The sequence below is a fragment of the Peromyscus eremicus genome, chromosome 7 (genome assembly GCF_949786415.1).
Source record: "Peromyscus eremicus chromosome 7, PerEre_H2_v1, whole genome shotgun sequence".
Lineage (NCBI taxonomy): Eukaryota > Metazoa > Chordata > Mammalia > Rodentia > Cricetidae > Peromyscus > Peromyscus eremicus.
This window is the reverse complement of record NC_081422.1, coordinates 16,614,466-16,631,713: the sequence shown is the minus strand read 5'-3', so window position 1 is coordinate 16,631,713 and position 17,248 is coordinate 16,614,466. Positions and strand designations below refer to the sequence as shown.

Genomic DNA, 17,248 nt, shown 5'->3' with positions numbered 1-17,248 from the left:
TTTGCAATGCTTGCAAAGGATCAGGGTTGGGGTCCCAGCACCCATATCAGCGGCACAGCAGTCATCTAACTCCAGTTCCAGGAGATCTAGTGCCCTCTTCTGGCCTCCTCAGGCACTGCATGCAATTGGTACCCAAACATGCCTACGTACACTCAGTCATACACAGAAAACAAAAATAAATATATCATTAAAAAGTAAATAATAAAGGACAGTAGAGTGCTGCTCAGTGTTAGATCACAATATTGGCAAGCTGGAATCTCCTGGGAGTGGGGAGAGAAGAAAAAAAGGAGGAAAGGGAAAAAGGAGGATGGATAGAAGGAAGGGAGGGAGGGAGGGAGGGAGGGAGGGAGGGAGGGAGGGAGGGGAAGGGAGGGAGGAAGCCATAGCTGCAGTGTCAAGACAGAAACTCAGGTGACTTTTAGCCTGAGTAGCTACAGGATGGGTTTGTCCTGCTGAGCTGGGAGGTCTGGGAGGCTGCTGGCGTGTGACAGCAGAACCCAGTGTGGGCCGGTCTCCAGCATCTCTCCAGCATCGTCTGAACTTGGGCCTGTCTCCCTGTCAGGTCAGCAACAGCATCCAGCCAGGCTGAAGACCAGCTTCCCCTTGCTGTGTGTTTGTTTGTATCGTTACCACTCTTGGCGATGAGGATTCTCCCTTCTATGCAGCTGAGGCTGACTCAGTGTGATTTCAGCAGCATAGGAATGTATGGTGAGTCCAGGGGCTCATGGCCTCAACCCCAGGAAATCCAGAGTGATGCAAAGCCCCAGCCTGAACCCCCTCCACACCCTCCACCTCCCACTGGAGCCCAAAATTTTTGTGAAATTTTAAATTACACCTCTCTCTCTCTGTGTCTCTCTGTCTCTGTCTCTCTGTCTCTGTCTCTCTGTCTCTGTCTCTCTGTCTGTCTCTGTCTCTGTCTCTCTCGTGTGTGTGTGTGTGTGTGTGTGTGTGTGTGTGTGTGTGTCCTCTACCCTCTGCACCCACTTTCTAAATATATATATATACCATTCAGGGTCTCAGGTGGAAAGACACAGCACACTGAGAACGGGTAGTGTGGGGAATGATGAAGTCAGATGAGGATAGGGAGTCGATGCTCCAGTGGAGGTCTTCTCTCCATGTTTAAGCCTAATGATAAGGAGTGATTCTGAGTTCCTGGTCCTCTTGCCTCTGCATCCTGGAGTGCTGACTGTAGATGTGGACCACCACCTGACTCATGTACTGCTGGGAGACCCTGCCTCACTGTGTAAGGTGGAGAGCATTGGGGAAGATGCCAACCTCTGGTCTCCATTTGCACATGTACACAAGTGTCCATGCATATACATCCACATAGAGCCATATACATGTGCACCTACATACAGAATACATGTACACTCTCTCTCTCTCTCTCTCTCTCTCTCTCTCTCTCTCTCTCTCTCTCACACACACACACACACACACACACACACACACACACACGCACGCATACACGTGCATACACTTGCAAAAAAAAAAAAAAGGTTTGGGTGGGAGCGGTGACTCAGTGGCTAAGAGGGCCGGTCCTCTGCGGACCGTTCAGGTCCCAGTGCCCATGCCGGGCATCTCACACAGACTGTACTCCAGCTCCAGGGGATCTAATGCCCTTTTCTGGCCACTGCGGGCACCCCGGCACATGTGTAAGCATACATATTAGCAAAAAATGTGCTAGGTGGTGGTGGCATGCCCTTGATCCCAGCATTCAGGAGGCAGAGCCAGGCGGATCTCTGAGTTCGAGGCCAGCCTGGTCTATAGAGCGAGATCCAGGACAGGCACCAAACCCCTGCAGAGAAACCCTGTCTCGGAAAAACCAAAAAAAAAAAAAAAAAAAAAAAAAAAAAAAAAAAAAAAAAGTTAGCTGGGTGTGGTGGTGCACGCCTTTAATTTCAACATTCGGGAGGCTGAGTCAGCCTGATCTCTGTGAATTTGAGGCCAGCCTGGTCTACATAGTGAGTTCCAGGGCTACACAGTGAGATCTTGTCATTTTTTTCCCCCAAGGGCCTGGATGAGTGAACGAGTGAGTCTGTATGATCTAGGGGCAGAACCCTGCTGCCCAGGGTGGGAAGGGCCAGTTCCGCTCCGCTCATCCAGGCCACACACGTGTTGGAAGGCAGCCACAGGCCAGGCATCGAAGACCAAGGCTGAGAAGGTGAGGCCAGCGGAAAAGGAGCCTGTGGGCAGTTCTCACATACAGGCTTCCAGAGGGGTCCATGGCCTTAAGCACCGTCAGTGGGAGGTAGCGAGCGTTGGTCTGTCTGCGGAGTGGGGGTCTGGCGGAACCGATGACCTTGGCAATGACCTGTAGGAGGGGACGCTGAGTTCTAGGACTTACCAAGCTCTTCAACATTTCGAGCCATAGTGTCTGTCCACTCACCTGGGCCACATCCCTTGGGCTCTGTCCCACAGAGCGGAAGAGCTCCTTGGAGGCTGGGAGGTACAAGTCCCGGAAGTAGCCCAGGGTTTCAGGGTCAGTGTCTGGAAACTCTGTCATGGAAACCTGAGCCAGGAGTTTTCCTTCAAATTCAGTGACGACTGGGCCTGGCTCCACCATTGAGATGCTGGGAAGAGGGCCAAGGCTTGGATGTGGGGCTTCTGCAAACTCACTCACTGGCCTATTGTCCTCACTCATTTCCCCCAGATGTCATTACTATTATTGTTGTTGTTTTTTTGAGGCAGGGTCTCACTGTGTAGCCCTGGCTGTCCTAGCACTCACTCTGTAGACCAGGCTGACCTTGAACTCACAGACACCTTCCTGCCTCTGCCTCCTGAGTGCTGGGACATTGTGTGCTACAAGGTCAGGTCCCCCCTTAGTATATATTGTTGTTATTATTTTGCAGCACTGGGATGGATTGAACCTAAGCTCTTTTGCATGCTAGGCAAGTGCTCTGCTAAGCTGTAGCCCCGCCCTCTTCTCTATTACTCCATCTTTCTTCATTCTCAGTCGCCTCCTCCGCCTGTTTCCCCACCTGCCTCCCTCCTCCTCCCACTTTGAAAAAGGCTTTCATTAGCATGTATTAATTATGCATAATAATGGGTTTCTTTTTTAAAAAATATTTTTGAGTCAGGGTTTCTCTATGTAACAGCCCTGGCTGTCCTGGATCTCGCTCTGTAGCCCAGGCTGGCCTCGAACTCACAGAGATCCGCCTGCCTCTGCCTCCCGAGTGCTGGGATTAAAGGCGTGTGCCACCTCACCCGGCTAATAATGGGTATCTTATGCACAATGTACTTTGATCGTATTCACCTCTTCTCATCCCTCCCACTTTCGCTGACCCCTCCCTCCTCCAACCAGCCCCCACATCTATCTTCACGTCTTTTTCTTTTTTTGTGACCCAGCGAGTTTCATGGGGGCTGCTTACAGAGTGTGAGTGAGGGGCTGTTCCCAGGGCTGTGGGCTCCTCATCAGTGGCCACACCACTGAGGAAATCTCTCTTCCTCCCAAGCAACCATTGACTGTCTGCCAGGCCTCAGCAAAAGGCTGGGCCTCATTAGTGCCCTGCTCTTTTAACTTGCCTTCCACACTCTGCTCTTCACTGTCTCCCACACCACCATTTCCCTTTTCCCGTGGCTGCCTAGGTACCTGACTCACAAGATATTGAATTGTCGCAGCTGGATAGCGAGACTCTCGAAGAATCCTTCCAGGGCAAACTTGGAGGCTGCATAGACATCGTTGAACATGACACCTGGAAGGGGAGAGGGAGGAGGACTCAGGGGTGTGTGTGCCATGGATAGACTTTGTGGGTCCCGGCGTGATGAGGTCTTTGGAACACAGAGCAAGGAGGATTTGAGCATTTGAATGAGGGGACAGGATCATGGGTGTATGGAACTGTGTAATGGGCACACATAGCATACGATGAGATCATTCTGGATAACGTGTCACCACCCTTCAGCTCTACCTGCTCCCAGCAAACTGCCCTATTTCCCTCCATCTATAGCATGGTCCATTACTTATGGCATCCTCACCATCCATGGGCACAGTGACTTGTTAATTCTTCTCCATAGCCAGAGCAATTGGAGGGTGGCTGGGGAAGGAGTCATACCACAGAGTACGTCCAGGAGGAGGAGGAGGGGAGGGAGTCTAGAAGGATTCGAGGAGGAAGAAGATCCCAGGAGCATAGATGACAACAAGTAGGTGGCTTTGGGAGTAGGTCCATGGCAGACATCACAAATCCATCTCTGTCTTTTCTGCTGAGTCCCAGAATTCCAACACTGTCTACATCCCTAGGGCCTGATGGGGGCTTTTGTCAAGGAGGAGGGCTCTGATGGTTCATTTGGATTTCAGGGGTGTGAGCGGAAGACTGTGTCAGGTGTATCCAGAAGTGGAGTTGTCCCCTCATTCTGGGATGTGGATGGCGGTCTATGACATGTATTCCATTACTGCTTTCTCTTACACCAGGACAGTAAAAGGAAGTCAATCCCAGAACATTTCCTTCCTGGGCTTCAGAATCCTTCTCAAGACAAGGTTGTTTGGACTATGAGCTAAAACTTACTTGCTACCCTTCAAATCCTGGATGGGGGGTCCCCAGACTCACCCTGGAGCCCCATAACACTGCTGACGACCACGATGTGTCCCTGTCGCCTCCTCTTCATGCCTGGAAGCACAGCTTTGACCAGACGGACAGCCCCAAAAAAGTTGGTGTTGAACACGTTCTGCATAGTAGGTAGGCTGAGTTCCTCCAGGGGCCCCACAAGGCCGACTCCTGCGTTGTTCACTAAGGGGGTGTGCAGAGAGTGTTGTTTGAGGTCAACCCCAGGACCTGAGTCCTCAGAACAAGTCTAGGAGGAAACATGTGGAATCTAGGTGGTAGTAAGCAGTTTGGAGTTTGTCCAAGCCTCTGGGCCTGGGAGAGTGGGTGGAAGAGCTACGAGAAACCAAATCTTTGTCATACTATCCATGAGCAATTCCTGTCTTCCCCCAAATTGCACCAAGATGGCCAGACCCACCCGCCTTAGCAGGCTCCATGAGGACATGAGCGGCCGCTTCATCATCCTCCTGTCTCTGCATGACTCACTGAAGTAATTTTCCCAACCACATATGATTTTCTCTTTATGTGAGGATGTCTCTCCCATGCAGCCCCTCCCCCAAAGTCTGGCATCTCTAATTAACAGATTGGTACTCCTGACTCTTGGCCAACTGGTCTACCCCTTTACCCAGGGCTAGAAGTTGTCATCTTGCTGAGGGTGAATACTTGAGTTGATATGTATATGTGGGTGACCCCAGGGGCTTCCAAGTCTCACCCAACACATCCACTCGTCCTCCCTCGATGTGGCTGAGACAGTTAGCCACTGACTCGTCACTGCACACGTCCAGCTGGGCCACGCTGAGTGTCTTCCCCAGAGCCTCTCCAGCAGCTGCCTCCAATGGCTCCTTCTTCCCCAGGTCCCTCATGGTGGCCACCACTGGAGGCAGAGAGCAGAATTGGACAGGTGCTGGGCTCCTTTGCTCTATGTGTTTCTGTAGGGTGGGTGTGTCCGTGTATGTCTGTCCATGTGTGTGTGCAGGCCACAGGATAATTCTGGGTGTCATTCCTTAGGGGACAACTAATTCCCCTCCAAATTAAGTGTGTGTGTGTGTGTGTGTGTGTGTGTGTGTGTGTGTGTGTGTATAAGCACATGGGCCATGGCACGTGCCGGAGGACAACAGAAGAGTCAGTTTTCTCTTTACACTGTGGGTTCTGGGGTGTGAACTCAGCTTGTCAGGCTTGACGGGCAAATGCTTCTACCTGTGAGCCATCTCGCCAGCCCCACCTTATTTTTGAGACAGTCTCGTCCTGAATTGGGAACTCATCAATCAGGCTCCACCTCCCTCTGCCTCTCCAGTGCTGAGCCTGGCTGTTTTACCCGGGTGTGGGGTAGAACTCAGCTCTTCACGCTTGTGTGGAAAGCACTTCATCAAGTGAACCGTCTCTCAGACCTACTGTTGTTTTTATTTTATTTTTATTTATTGATTGATTGCTTTTGTTTTTTTTGAGACAGGGTTTCTCTGTGTAGCCCTGGCTGTCCTGGAACTCACTCTGTAGACCAGGCTGGCCTCAAACTCAGAGATCTACTTGCGTCTTCCTCCCAAGTGCTGGGATTAAAGGTGTGCGCCACTACCACCCTACCTTTTTTTTTTTTTATGAGTGTGAGTGTTTTGTCTGTAAGTATGTATGTGCATCATGTGTGTGTTTATGGATGGTTGTGAGCCACCATGTGAATGATGGGAACTGAACCCAAAACCTCTGCTAGAAGAGCAAGTGCTCTTAACCACTGAGCCATCTTTCTAGCCCTCCTGTTTTTGTTTAAAGACAGGATCTTGCTATGTAGCCTCGGCTGGCCTTGAACTTGTGAAGATCTTCCTGCCTCAGCCTCCTGAGTGTTTGAATAACAGCTGTGAGCTACCATGCCCAGCTGTTCCTATGGTCTTGCACAAACAGTCGCAGATAGAGACCCACATGTTTACACATTTACGTTTAGTACCAATCCAACAAATGCACACTTATACACATGTGTTTACACACTCCAACAAATATCTACATACATACACACACATATATATGTGTATATATTTTTTCTTTTCTTTTTTGAAACAGGGTTTTATGTATCCCAGGTTGGCCTCAAACTCACTATATGGTCAAGGATGGCAGACCTCTATCTCCAGGACTACTTCCTCTTCCTCTTCTTCCTCCTCCTTCTCATTCTTCTGTTTTTTTGTTTTCCGAGTCCAGGTTTCTCTGTGTAGCCCTGGATGTCCTGGAACTCACTCTGTAGACCAGGCTGGCCTCCAACTCACAGAGATCCACCTGCCTCTGCCTCCTGAGTGCTGGGATTAAAGGCGTGCGCCACCACTGCCAGGCCATCTCTAGGACTTTTGTGCTAAGCAAGTCCTCTACCAACAGGGCCCCAGCCTCAGACCCTGAGTTTCCCATTTCTAAAATGAGGAAGAAGAGAATGAGTGAGTTCCCCACTGGGTAGGATTACATGGCAACTAGATGTCTTTAGAACGGTCTTAGGTAGTTAACACTGCCTTTATCTGGGCACGCGCCTGCCATCCCAACATTCAGGAGGCTGAGTCAAGAGGGTCTTGAGTTCAAGGTCAGCATGGCCCACACAGTGAGGCGTGTCTCAAAAACGAAACAAAAGACAGGGAAGTAGCTGAGGGTGGCAGGATTGCCTAGTGAGCAGGTGCTTCTGAGTTCTGTCTTCAGCACACACACACACACACACACACACACACACACAGTGCAACCAACAAGAGAAACCCAACCCCCTTTAGCAATATTATTTTTAAAAAATGTTCTACTTAGCTGGGTGTGGTGGTGCAGGCTTTAAATCCCAGCACTCAGGGAGGCAGAGGCAGGTGGATCTCTGTGAGTTTGACGCCAGCCTGGTCTACAGAGTGAGTTCCAGGACAGGTAGGATTACACAGAGAAACCCTGTCCTAAAAAACCAAAAAAAAAAAAAAAAGTTTTACTTTTATTTTGCGTAGTGTGTGTGTGTGTGTGTGTGTGTGTGTGTGTGTGTAGCTCAGAGGACAATTTATAGTAATTGTCTTTTATTCTTCCACCATGTGTTCAATCCCAGGGATTGAACTCAGGTCATTGGCTCTGTGGCAAGCACCTTTACCAGCTGAGCCCTATTGTGGGCCCCTTAGGAGATGGATACCCATCCACAGGGATGCAGTTTTGTTCACAGAGGAATTCATGCTCTCACACTCACAACTATGCCCACCTCTAACCCAGAAGGCTGGGAGAATCAACTCTTCCAACTAGGGTGATGTCCTCACCCTGGCAGCTGGCTCCAGAGTGACGATGTCTGCCAGCTTCCTCTCACACATGCTCTGGGTCAGAGGATCCGGGGATGGCCTGCACAGCACAGCCGGGAACTGCAGTGGTTAAAGGCCCCTTTAAATCCCCAGGGTCAGGTGCACTTTAAGACAGTAAGAGTTTCATCTTGGAGCTATAATCCGGCTTAGTGGGGACATTGTCAGTGACCATCTTCGGAGGCTGAAGCCAGCCTCCTTTGAGATGATTTCTGGGACAGTTCTTCCCCAACACTCCCCGGCTCCAAAGATTTATTTATTTAGTTTATGTGTATGAATGTTTTTGTCTGCATGCGTGTGCCTGTTGGGTGCTCTGGAACTGGGGTCCTGCATGATTGTGAGCCATGACGTCAGTGCTGGGAATAGAACTGGGATCTTCTGCAAGAGCAGCCACTGCTCGCTCTGTAGCCCTGGCTGGCCTCAATCTCAAAGACATCCCTGTTTCTGCCTCCTGAGTGCTGGGATTACAGGCTTATACCACCGCACCTGGCTCTATTACCGCTGGGCATGTTGCAGTCTCTCTCTCTCTCTCTCTCTCTCTCTCTCTCTCTCTCTCTCTCTCTCTCTCTCTCTTTTTCTTGTTCTTGTTTTTTTGAGGCAAGAGCTTGTTATATGGCCTAGGTTGGCCTTGAATTTACCATAATCCTCTTGCTTCTGCTCCGGAATGTTAGGATTGCAGACCTGCACCACGATTTCCAACCTGCATTTTTAAAAAAGTCTTATTGCCTCTCTTTTCTCCCCTCTCCCACTGCACACTATCCAGAGCTGAGGAATTTTTGTTTGCTTGCTTATTTTGTTTTGAGATAGGTATCACTATGTGGCTTAGACTAACCTTGAATTCAGAATCCTCCCCCCTTGAATATTAGAATTTCAGATGCGTCCTGTCATGGGCCTGGCTTGTGGCTGACTTGTTTTTGTTTTTGTTTGTTTGCTTTTTTAATTCTCCTTTCAAGACAGGGTCTCATGTAACTCAGGCTAGTCTTGAATTTGCTGTGTAGCTGAGGCTGACCTTGAACTCCTGATCCCTGTCCACCTCTTGAGTGCTGTGGTTACAGGCATGTGCCTCAACAACTGGGCATAGAACCCAGGGCTTTGTGCCTGCTAGGCAAACACACTACCAATTGGTCTACATGCACGCACACACGCATGCACGCACACATGCACGCACGCATGCACACAGAGAGGTTTCTTGTTCATAACTTTTCCATGCACGCAGAGGTTTCTTGTTCATAACTTTTCCTATCTGCCATCCAGCACTCAAGAATACATGTGAGGGGCTGGGGGGAATGACTCAGAGGTTACAAGCACGGGCTGCTCTTCCAAAGGACTGGGTCAGTTCTCAGCACCCATAGGGTGGCTCACAGGTGTCTGTAACTCCAGTTCCAGGGAATGCAGCACCCGCTCTGACCTCCCTGGGCACCAGGTACACAGCGGTGCACAGACATACGTGCAGGCAGAACACTCATACACAGAAAATAAAAATAAACAAATCTTAAAAAAGAAACATCTAAGAGATGAGAGAGTTACCTGAGTGTAATAGAAGCTTCCCTCTGTGTCCCCAGGCCCATGTATCAGCCTACACCCAGGAGGGTGGGATAATAGAGATAGCGCCAGAAACTGTGGCCCTAGGAAGCGAGTCCTTACCCTGGTAACATTGTCTGGGGTCATGAGCCAGCTGAAGAGCGAGTTCAAGGCCAATCCCTGAAGAACAGCCAGAGATGAGCACAGTCCGAGGCTGGGAGGCCATGCTGATCCGCTCAGGCACCTGTGACGTCACCGGCACAGCCCCTGCCCCGCCCCCACTGGACCCAGTGCTACAGCTCATCTCCCTCCTAAACCCCAGCCACCGGATCCCCTGCAGAGCCCAGAGGTCCAGGGAGGCCTGGCTGAGGCTGGCCCTGACAGGCAGCTGCAGGCTGTTAAACTCAGCAGCCCTAACTCCCATCCAGCAGATGTTTTTTCTTAGAGCCAAGCCTAGGAGTAAAAGGCCTGTAATTCCAGCACTGGTTTAGGAAGCTGAGGCAGGAGGATGGAGAGTTTGGGAGTTTTGTTTATTTACTTGCTTGTTTTATTTATTTATTTATTTTTCTATTTTTTGGTTTTTCAAAACAGGGTTTCTCTGTGTAGCCCTAGCTGTCCTAAACTCATTCTGTAGGCCAGGCTGGCCTGGGACTCAGAGATCTGCCTGCCTCTGCCTGGGATTAAGGCCTGTGCCACCACCACTTGGTGAAAGGAAACTTCTTGAGACATAGAGTGTAGATTGGCTGCTTTCTTCTCTTTTCTTTCCTTTCTTTCTTTCTTTTTTTCCCCCCTGAGACAGGGTCTATTGTAGCCCTGCTGTCCTGGAGTTGATATGTAGACAGACTGGTCTCAAACTCACAGAGATCCACCTACCTGTTTCCTGAGTGCTGGAGTTAAAGGGGTGTGCCATCACACTCAGCGTTTGGTTTCCTTTAGGCTGGGCAATTAAGGTCTCAACTATAAACAAACAAACAAACATGGGGATGCAGTTCAAGGCCCAGCCCTGATAGTGCACACACATTCATTCTTCAGCTTCTATACTCAGCCTTTCTTTCTCTAGAAACTACATTTATATGTGTGTGTGTGTGTGTGTGTGTGTGTGTGTCCCCCTCCGTCCGTCCGTCCGTCCGTCCGTCCACATGCCATGGCATGCACATGGAGGTCAGAGGACAGGTGTGGGAGTCAGCTCTCTCCTTCCACCTTATGGAATCCAAGGATCCAACTCAGGTTATCTGCTTAGCAGCAAGCATCTCCACCCTGCGGGCCCTCTCACCAGCCCTCCAACTTTTTGTGTTTTGGGGGACATAGTCTCCCTCTGTTGTCTAGGTGGGCTTGAAATTGAGACCGTCAGCCTCTCAGGTCCTGGGATCACAGGTCACACTCCTGCTGGTTGGCTTATAAGTGACTCTGAACGTTTCATTATGGCGTGTCAGTGAGCTTGAGGAGCGAGTGGGTGCTCCCCTCCTGCTGTCTCTGCGCGTGAAAGGTCTAGTCGCCGAGGGGAAGAGACAGAGAGTTCCGGAAGTCTTCACCGGCAGAAGTCAGTCAGAGCAGAGTGTAACTGAGGTAGAGACCTTGCCTGGCGTGCAAAAGGTCTGGCTTTTGTCCCAGTGTCCCGTCCCCTTAAAAAGTCAGTTAGATGTCAAGAAGTAAGACGAGGGCAGCCAGGTGTCTCAGGGGACAAAGGTACCTGCTGCCAAGCCCAGGGACCTGAGTTCAATTCCAGGGACTTGAAGGGTAGGAGGGGAAGGGCAAATGACTCCCCGAAGCTGTCTTCTGACTCTCCTGGAGAGCTGTGACATTCTCGCAAGAGAGATGCATGCACACATACACACGACGAATAAATAAATGTTTCTTTTTTTTTTTTTTTTTTTTTTTTAAGTAGTTAGACTGCCTGAAGAACTTCCTAGCAAGGTGGCCAGGGCTAAGACCGTGTGAAGACTTTTTATTTGGAAAAGATTCTCTCTGGGTAGAGAAGATTCTCTCTTCTCCCTCCACCCTAGGGAACCCCATCTCTTCCAGCCGCCCAGGGCCCCACCCCCTCATCTCCAGGGACAGAGACTCTTTGTCTGAGGAACCAAGGCTGGGAGGGAGCTGTCTGGCACCTCCCAGTTCCCTGTGAGGGGTACTTGGGAACAGACACACCTCTTTGATTTCTCCTTGGGCGAATTCCCCTGACTCCTGCCTGTCTGCACCCGACTGCAGAGCAGAGTGTCCCTGACCCTCTGGGGTTGGGCCTCTGGGAAGTCTGATTTGACGGGGGTTTAGGATTTGGGGTGGGTGTCTCTCTTGAATGATCTCAGGGTGAGGCAGAAGGAATGGAGGAATGGAGGCCAATTCCTTTCTTTGGGGATTAAAAGCTTGGGGGACAGCCTGGGGTGTGGCTCAGTGGCAGAGTGTTCATTATAATGAGAAGCACTGGGTTCTACCCCGCTCCAGAAAATGGAAGAAAAAAAAAAAGATTGAGGCCTAGAGCGATGGCTCAGTCTCAAGTGTCTGTTGTACAAGTGTGAGGACCTGAAACCAAGGACCTGAGTTAGATCTTCAGCACCCACATAAAAAGCTGAGTGCGTCAACCCATGCCTGGAATGCAATCCCTGTGGACAGAGAGACAGGAGGATCCATGGGGTTCAGCGGCCAGCCAGCCTAGCCGAACTGGAGAGCTCCAGGTTTGGTGAGAGACCTTGCCACAAAAAGGGAGATGAAAGAGTGATAGAGGAAGAAAGCCAACATCTGCCTGACCTCCAGACACTGGTGTGTACATGTGCACATCCCCACCACATGCACACACACAAACACGTGGACGTTCACGGAAGCTGGACGGAAGGCTAGAAATGTGTTTGGAGTCCATGGTGAGAGTTTAAGGATGGTACAGGCATCGAATTCAAAACTGCAAGGTTCATGTGGACTAATGGAGATTTAGAGAAACGCTAGGACAGTTTGGGGACCTGGGGTGAGGGTTATGGAAGAAGTGGGGTTCCAAAAAGCAGGCTTTGAGGTGATGTTGGAAATCCTCCCTTTTGCCGGCCTTGAGACAGAAAGAGCTAGGAAAATCTACGATTCCATATCTGAGGACAGGCTGAAGGCTTCTATTTTATCTATCTATCTGTCTATCTATCTATCTGTCTATCTATCTATCTATCTATCTATCTAGTTTTGTTTTTTTGAGACAAGGTCTCACTATGTAGCTCTGGCTGTCCTGGAACTCACTCTGTAGACCAGGCTGAGTCTCAAACTCACAGAGATTCACCTGCTCTGTCTCCCAAGTGCTGGGATTAAAGGCGTGTGCCACTACCTTTTCAGTTTAGGTGCTTTGATTTTGTGTGTCCTGGATGTGAGAAGTCTGTGCTATGTATGGCATGTGCGTGGAAGGCAGAGGACGACTTTTGGGAGTTAGTTCTCTCCTTTCATCATGTGGGTTCTGGGACAGAACTCAGGCCATCAGTCTTTGTGGCAAGTGCTGCTCCCTGCTGAGCTATCTCGCTCGCTGTGAAGTTGAATGTTTGATCAGGCTAAAACAGCCTTTGGAAGAGTTAGGCAGAGCCCGCCAAAGGCGAAGATTTAGCGTTACGCTAGGACTCCCCCGCCCCCACCCTGGGATTCTAGGGCTGGTGGGCGTGGCCCATCTTCCAAGTAGTGAAATCTAGCAAGAAGGGCCCCCGACCTCAGCCAGCCAATCAGCGTATGGCGCACACTTCGCAAACTTTTTCCGTGCTGCTGTGGGTCCCCCGCCTCCCGTCCGGGCCCCGCCCGGCCTGGGCGCTGGGGCGCAGGGCGCGGCCAGGGCGGGGTCTCAGGCAGTGTCCTGCCGATCCTCACAGCCTCAGGCTGTCCAGAGTGACTGCTCCTCCGCAGCCTAGTCCACATCCTCCTTGGCCTTGGTGCACCGGGGTCCGCTGGGATGAGAAGCTGCGGGAGACCGGACCAGCCTCGGGCCGGCCTCTGCTTGCTCCTGGCCTCCCTGCAGCTCGTGTCCTGGACGCTGGCTGGTGAGGCGGGACGAAGGGCTGGAATAGCATTTGGGGGTGCAAGGGAGACCCCAAGACATGTGTGCAAGGGAGAGGTCGTTCGTACGGGTGCCATGGTGATGTGGAGACCCTAGGGTCTAGCTCTAGCTGGTGTGTGTGTATGTGACCACTGGGGAGGGGGATGTTGCCAGGAAACGTGTGACTGTGTTTACAAGCTGGTGCGTAAAAAATGAATGCTGCGGGTGTGATGCAATCCCAATACTCAAGAGGAAGAGTCAGATGGATTGCTAGTTCAAGACTAGTCTGGGCTATGTACTGAATTTAAGGGCAACTTTGGCTGCATAAGCAGACCGTTTCTAAAGAGGCACGGGGTTGGTGGGAGGAGCATAGGGCTGTAGCTGAGTTGGTAGACATGTACATTTTCTAGCATGTACCAAGTGCTGGATTCAGTCCTTGGCAACACATAAAACCGAGCATGATGGTGTATACCCACAACCCCAGGACTGGGACCGTGCAGGCAGGAACATAAGGAATGGAGAGCCAGTCTGAACTACATAGTGAAGTTGAGGCCACCTCGGGCTATATGAGAGTTTGCCTTTAAAAAGCTGTATTTTATAGAGGTTTGTGTATCCGTGTGCACTTGGGCGTGAGGGTTGACTGGGATTGTGTAAATGTGGGTGACAGGGCAGTCCCTGGGAGGGTGTATGTGGTCAGTCTGTGGAGCTGTAATCCTCCCTCTCCTTGTCTGTTACATGAAATAGGGTCTCATGTGGCTCACGCTGGCCCTAAACCTATCATGTGCCCCAGGCTGTAGCCTTGAACTTCTAATCCTGCCTCTATCCTACAAATGCTAGGATGCCAGGTTATGTAGTGCTGGCGATGGAATCCAGGGCTTCTAGCAAGCACTCTCTCTACAAAGTTTCATCCCCAAACCATGGGGATGATTTTTAAAGCAATTGTGTGTATTACAGATGTGTTTATTTGTCTTTGATTGGCTGCGGTTGGGATTTAGGGGTTTATATTATTGCCTGTGAGAATATGAGTAGTTGTTTCTGAGGTTGGTGCTGAATGGAGAGGACATATCAGGAACTCACAGTTTTCTTTTTAAAATTATGTTCATCTGTCTATCTATCTATCTATCTATCTATCTATCTATCTATCTATCTATCCATCCATCCATCTATCTGTGTGTGTGTGTACTTGTGCCACAGAATGTGTGTCTAGGTCAGACAACAATTTTTGAGTCAGGTCTCTCCTTCCACCATGTAGGTCCCTGGTATCGAACTCAGGTCATTATTAGGCTTTGTGGCAAGCACCCCACCCCAGCCATCTCTCTGACCCACACAGTTCCCTTTTGCACTTCTCCCAAGGACTTCACACCATCCTCTCTTCTTGCCCGAAATTGGCTCCCCTTCCCCCTCCCCCCCTCCCCTCCCCCACCCTTCTCCCTAGAGCCGCAGCATCAGCACCATGGACAGGGCCCTCGGGAGGGCGGCAGCGAGGGGCGAGGCGGGGTGCGGCGCGGGGCGGGGTGGGGCTGAGCGCCGAGCGCCGGCGGGGGCGGCCAAGTGGAAGTTGCATCGTACCCCAGCTGCAAGATGCTGGGGTGATTTTTCCTGAAGAATTTCTCAGGGCCCCCAAGGGGGTCCCCAGGGCTAAGGGACGGGTGAGTCACCGCTGACGCATGCCCAGCTGTGAGCATCTGGCTTGGTGCCCCAGCCACGCCTCTCAGGGTTCTGCGTGTGGTAATGGTGAGAGGGTATGGTGGCTCTCCAAGTGATGGATGACCAGGGCTTCTGTGATCTAGATCACCTCCCAGAAGTGAAGGAAGATGCGTTCTGTCCCCCAGAGGCCACCGGCATACACAGACCCCACGTTCCCAATTTCTGCTCTATCTGGAGACGTTGCTGCCCATGTGGAGAACCCCGTGTTGGCCTTTGCCCCATTCTCACGCTCACACAACCTCAGGGTCATGCAAGCTCAGAATACAAGACCCCTGGGACTCCAGGAATGTGCAACTCGGGCCACACCCAGGCAACCCCATCTGCCACCGGTCGGAAGAGCGAGCACCCTCCTATGTTTTCAGATTCTCACACATGCTTCACCATGGTCCACAGGCAAATGCTGTCATCTCCCACAGCCAGTCGCCCACTCAGTGACTTGGTCATATTTTCCCTTGCATGGCGTGGGAGAAATCTCCTCAGGGTTAGAGCCTCCATCTCCTGTTACAAGTCTGGCCTGTGGGGTACATGGTGTGAAAATCTTACTGCCAGAGCCCCCACTCATGCTGAACAACGGCATCAGGTTTAGGATTTTTCTTTTGTACATTTATTTATTTCATGAGTGGGAGAGAGAGAGAGAGAGAGAGAGAGAGAGAGAGAGAGAGAGAGAGAGAATGTGTGCGTGCCACAGTACACATGTCAGATAACCTGAGGGAGTGAGTTCTCTCCTTCCACCGTGTGGGTTCCTAGGATCAAGTTCAGGCCATCAGGCCTGGCAGCAAGTGCCTTCACTGAGCTGTCCTGTCAGCCCTCAAAACTTTTCATCCAATTTTCTGCCTACACCTCAAACAGTAGCAAGTACCATGCTTGCAAAATTTCATGCGTGAATTTTTGGGGAATTCCATCCATGACCCCGCCTGCTCCCTCCATGTCTGCCTCCTTCCACATCTTAGGTTCCACTGGGCATCTCCACAGGCCTTGGCCGAGGCAGGGAGAGGGTGTGTATGTGGGGGAGAGTCTGGGAGGTTTCTGACCCCTCCAGCTGGCCCCACAGGCTCAATGGCTCTTGTGTGCCTCCTTGTCATGGAGCCATGAGAGAGAAAGGGCAGTTAGCTGCTGAAAGGTCATTGCAGCGAGACTCGAGAGACTGAGCTAGAGTCTTTTGGGTTATATGGCAGGAAGGACTTTTGAAATGGGAGTTAGCAGTGACCAAGGGGAGATCCCCTTTTCCACTGCATAGAAATTGGAATCTGTGTTAGGATGCAGCTCAGTTGGTAAAATATTCACCTAGGATGCACAAATCCTGTGTTCCATTCTTGAGCTGTATAAAGGGGCATGGCAGTGCATATCTGTAATCTTAGCACTTTGGAGGTGAGCAGCAAAGAGTCAGGGGTTCAAGGCCAGCCTGGCCCACTGTAGACCTTATCTCAAAAACAAAAACAACAAACTGATCTGGGCAGTGTTGCTCTGCCAGATGATGTTGTGGATCTAAATCTTCCCCAGGGCTCCCAGTCTAGAGGGGACAGCTGGGATGGTCCACTGGGGAATGACCCCTGTGGTTATCAGGGCCTGAGAGCCCAAATTCAACCCCAGGGGGGCTGTAATCCAAATACCTCTTAATGACAGCCTGGTCACTGAAGAGACAATTACAGATGATGGGGAGCGGGGGTGGGGGTTGGGGGGGTGGGGGGAGAGAGAGAGAGAGAGAGAGAGAGAGAGAGAGAGAGAGAGAGAGAGAGAGGATACTAAGAAAGCAAGATTGATTGTTGATTGACTGATTGAGAACTGAGCCATGGAAAGTGGGGCAGAGAGAAGGTAGGATTAATAGGAGTAAGGGTGCAGGGCCTGGAACAGGGCTCCACAGAGTTTGGGAGTCAAAGTGGGTAGCTGGGATGGGGGTCTTCATTCAAGTCCCTTCCTCAAGTCTGGCCCCCCAACCCAGTTCTCAGTGATGAAGTCAGCTGAGCCACCCTGGGGTGAGGTCATGGCAGATTCAGCAGAACCTGGCTCCTGCCAAGAGTCTGGGTCAGGGGGTTAGTGGGACAGTTTGCTAGGGGAGGGGACAGGCCAGGGGCTTCGGGCCCAGGGGAAGCCCTCACCCGTCCTGCCTAAGCCATATGGATCCAGTTAGCACTGTCCAAGCTGTCTGGGTGGGGCTGCAGGGATAGTTTGGATTAGGGCCCGTTGGGCCAGACCTATTCTTTCTTTTCTGGGATGAGAGAGGGGGA

At 51.0% G+C, this 17,248-nt stretch overlaps 2 protein-coding genes across 2 annotated transcripts in view; one reads left to right on the top strand and one right to left on the bottom strand.

Moving 5' to 3' along the window:
* Positions 1 to 2,095: 2,095 nt before the first annotated feature.
* Positions 2,096 to 9,557, bottom strand: Rdh8 (retinol dehydrogenase 8). The gene is made up of 6 exons (XM_059267237.1): positions 9,455 to 9,557; positions 5,248 to 5,409; positions 4,542 to 4,721; positions 3,599 to 3,692; positions 2,387 to 2,570; positions 2,096 to 2,311 (listed from the first exon to the last, which is right to left on the bottom strand). The coding sequence occupies exons 1-6, from the start codon at positions 9,555 to 9,557 to the stop codon at positions 2,096 to 2,098; spliced, it is 939 nt and encodes a 312-aa protein (XP_059123220.1).
* A 3,590-nt stretch (positions 9,558 to 13,147) lies between these two features.
* Col5a3 (collagen type V alpha 3 chain) overlaps positions 13,148 to 17,248 on the top strand; it is a 53,249-nt gene continuing 49,148 nt past the window's right edge. The window contains exon 1 of the mRNA XM_059267403.1: positions 13,148 to 13,320. Coding sequence (XP_059123386.1) covers positions 13,233 to 13,320 — 88 coding nt within the window. The 5' untranslated portion in view covers positions 13,148 to 13,232. The remainder of the gene's footprint in view (positions 13,321 to 17,248) is intronic.

What these genes read in the sequence shown, in the direction of transcription:
- Rdh8 (XM_059267237.1), bottom strand. Translation starts at nt 9,557, where the DNA reads ATGGCCTCCCAGCCTCGGACTGTGCTCATCTCTGGCTGTTCTTCAGGG. An exon ending in AGGACGAGTGGATGTGTTGG is followed by an intron (nt 4,722 to 5,247) that starts GTGAGACTTGGA and finishes ACACCCCCTTAG; the next exon opens with TGAACAACGCAGGAGTCGGC. An exon ending in GCCCAAGGGATGTGGCCCAG is followed by an intron (nt 2,312 to 2,386) that starts GTGAGTGGACAG and finishes CCCCTCCTACAG; the next exon opens with GTCATTGCCAAGGTCATCGG.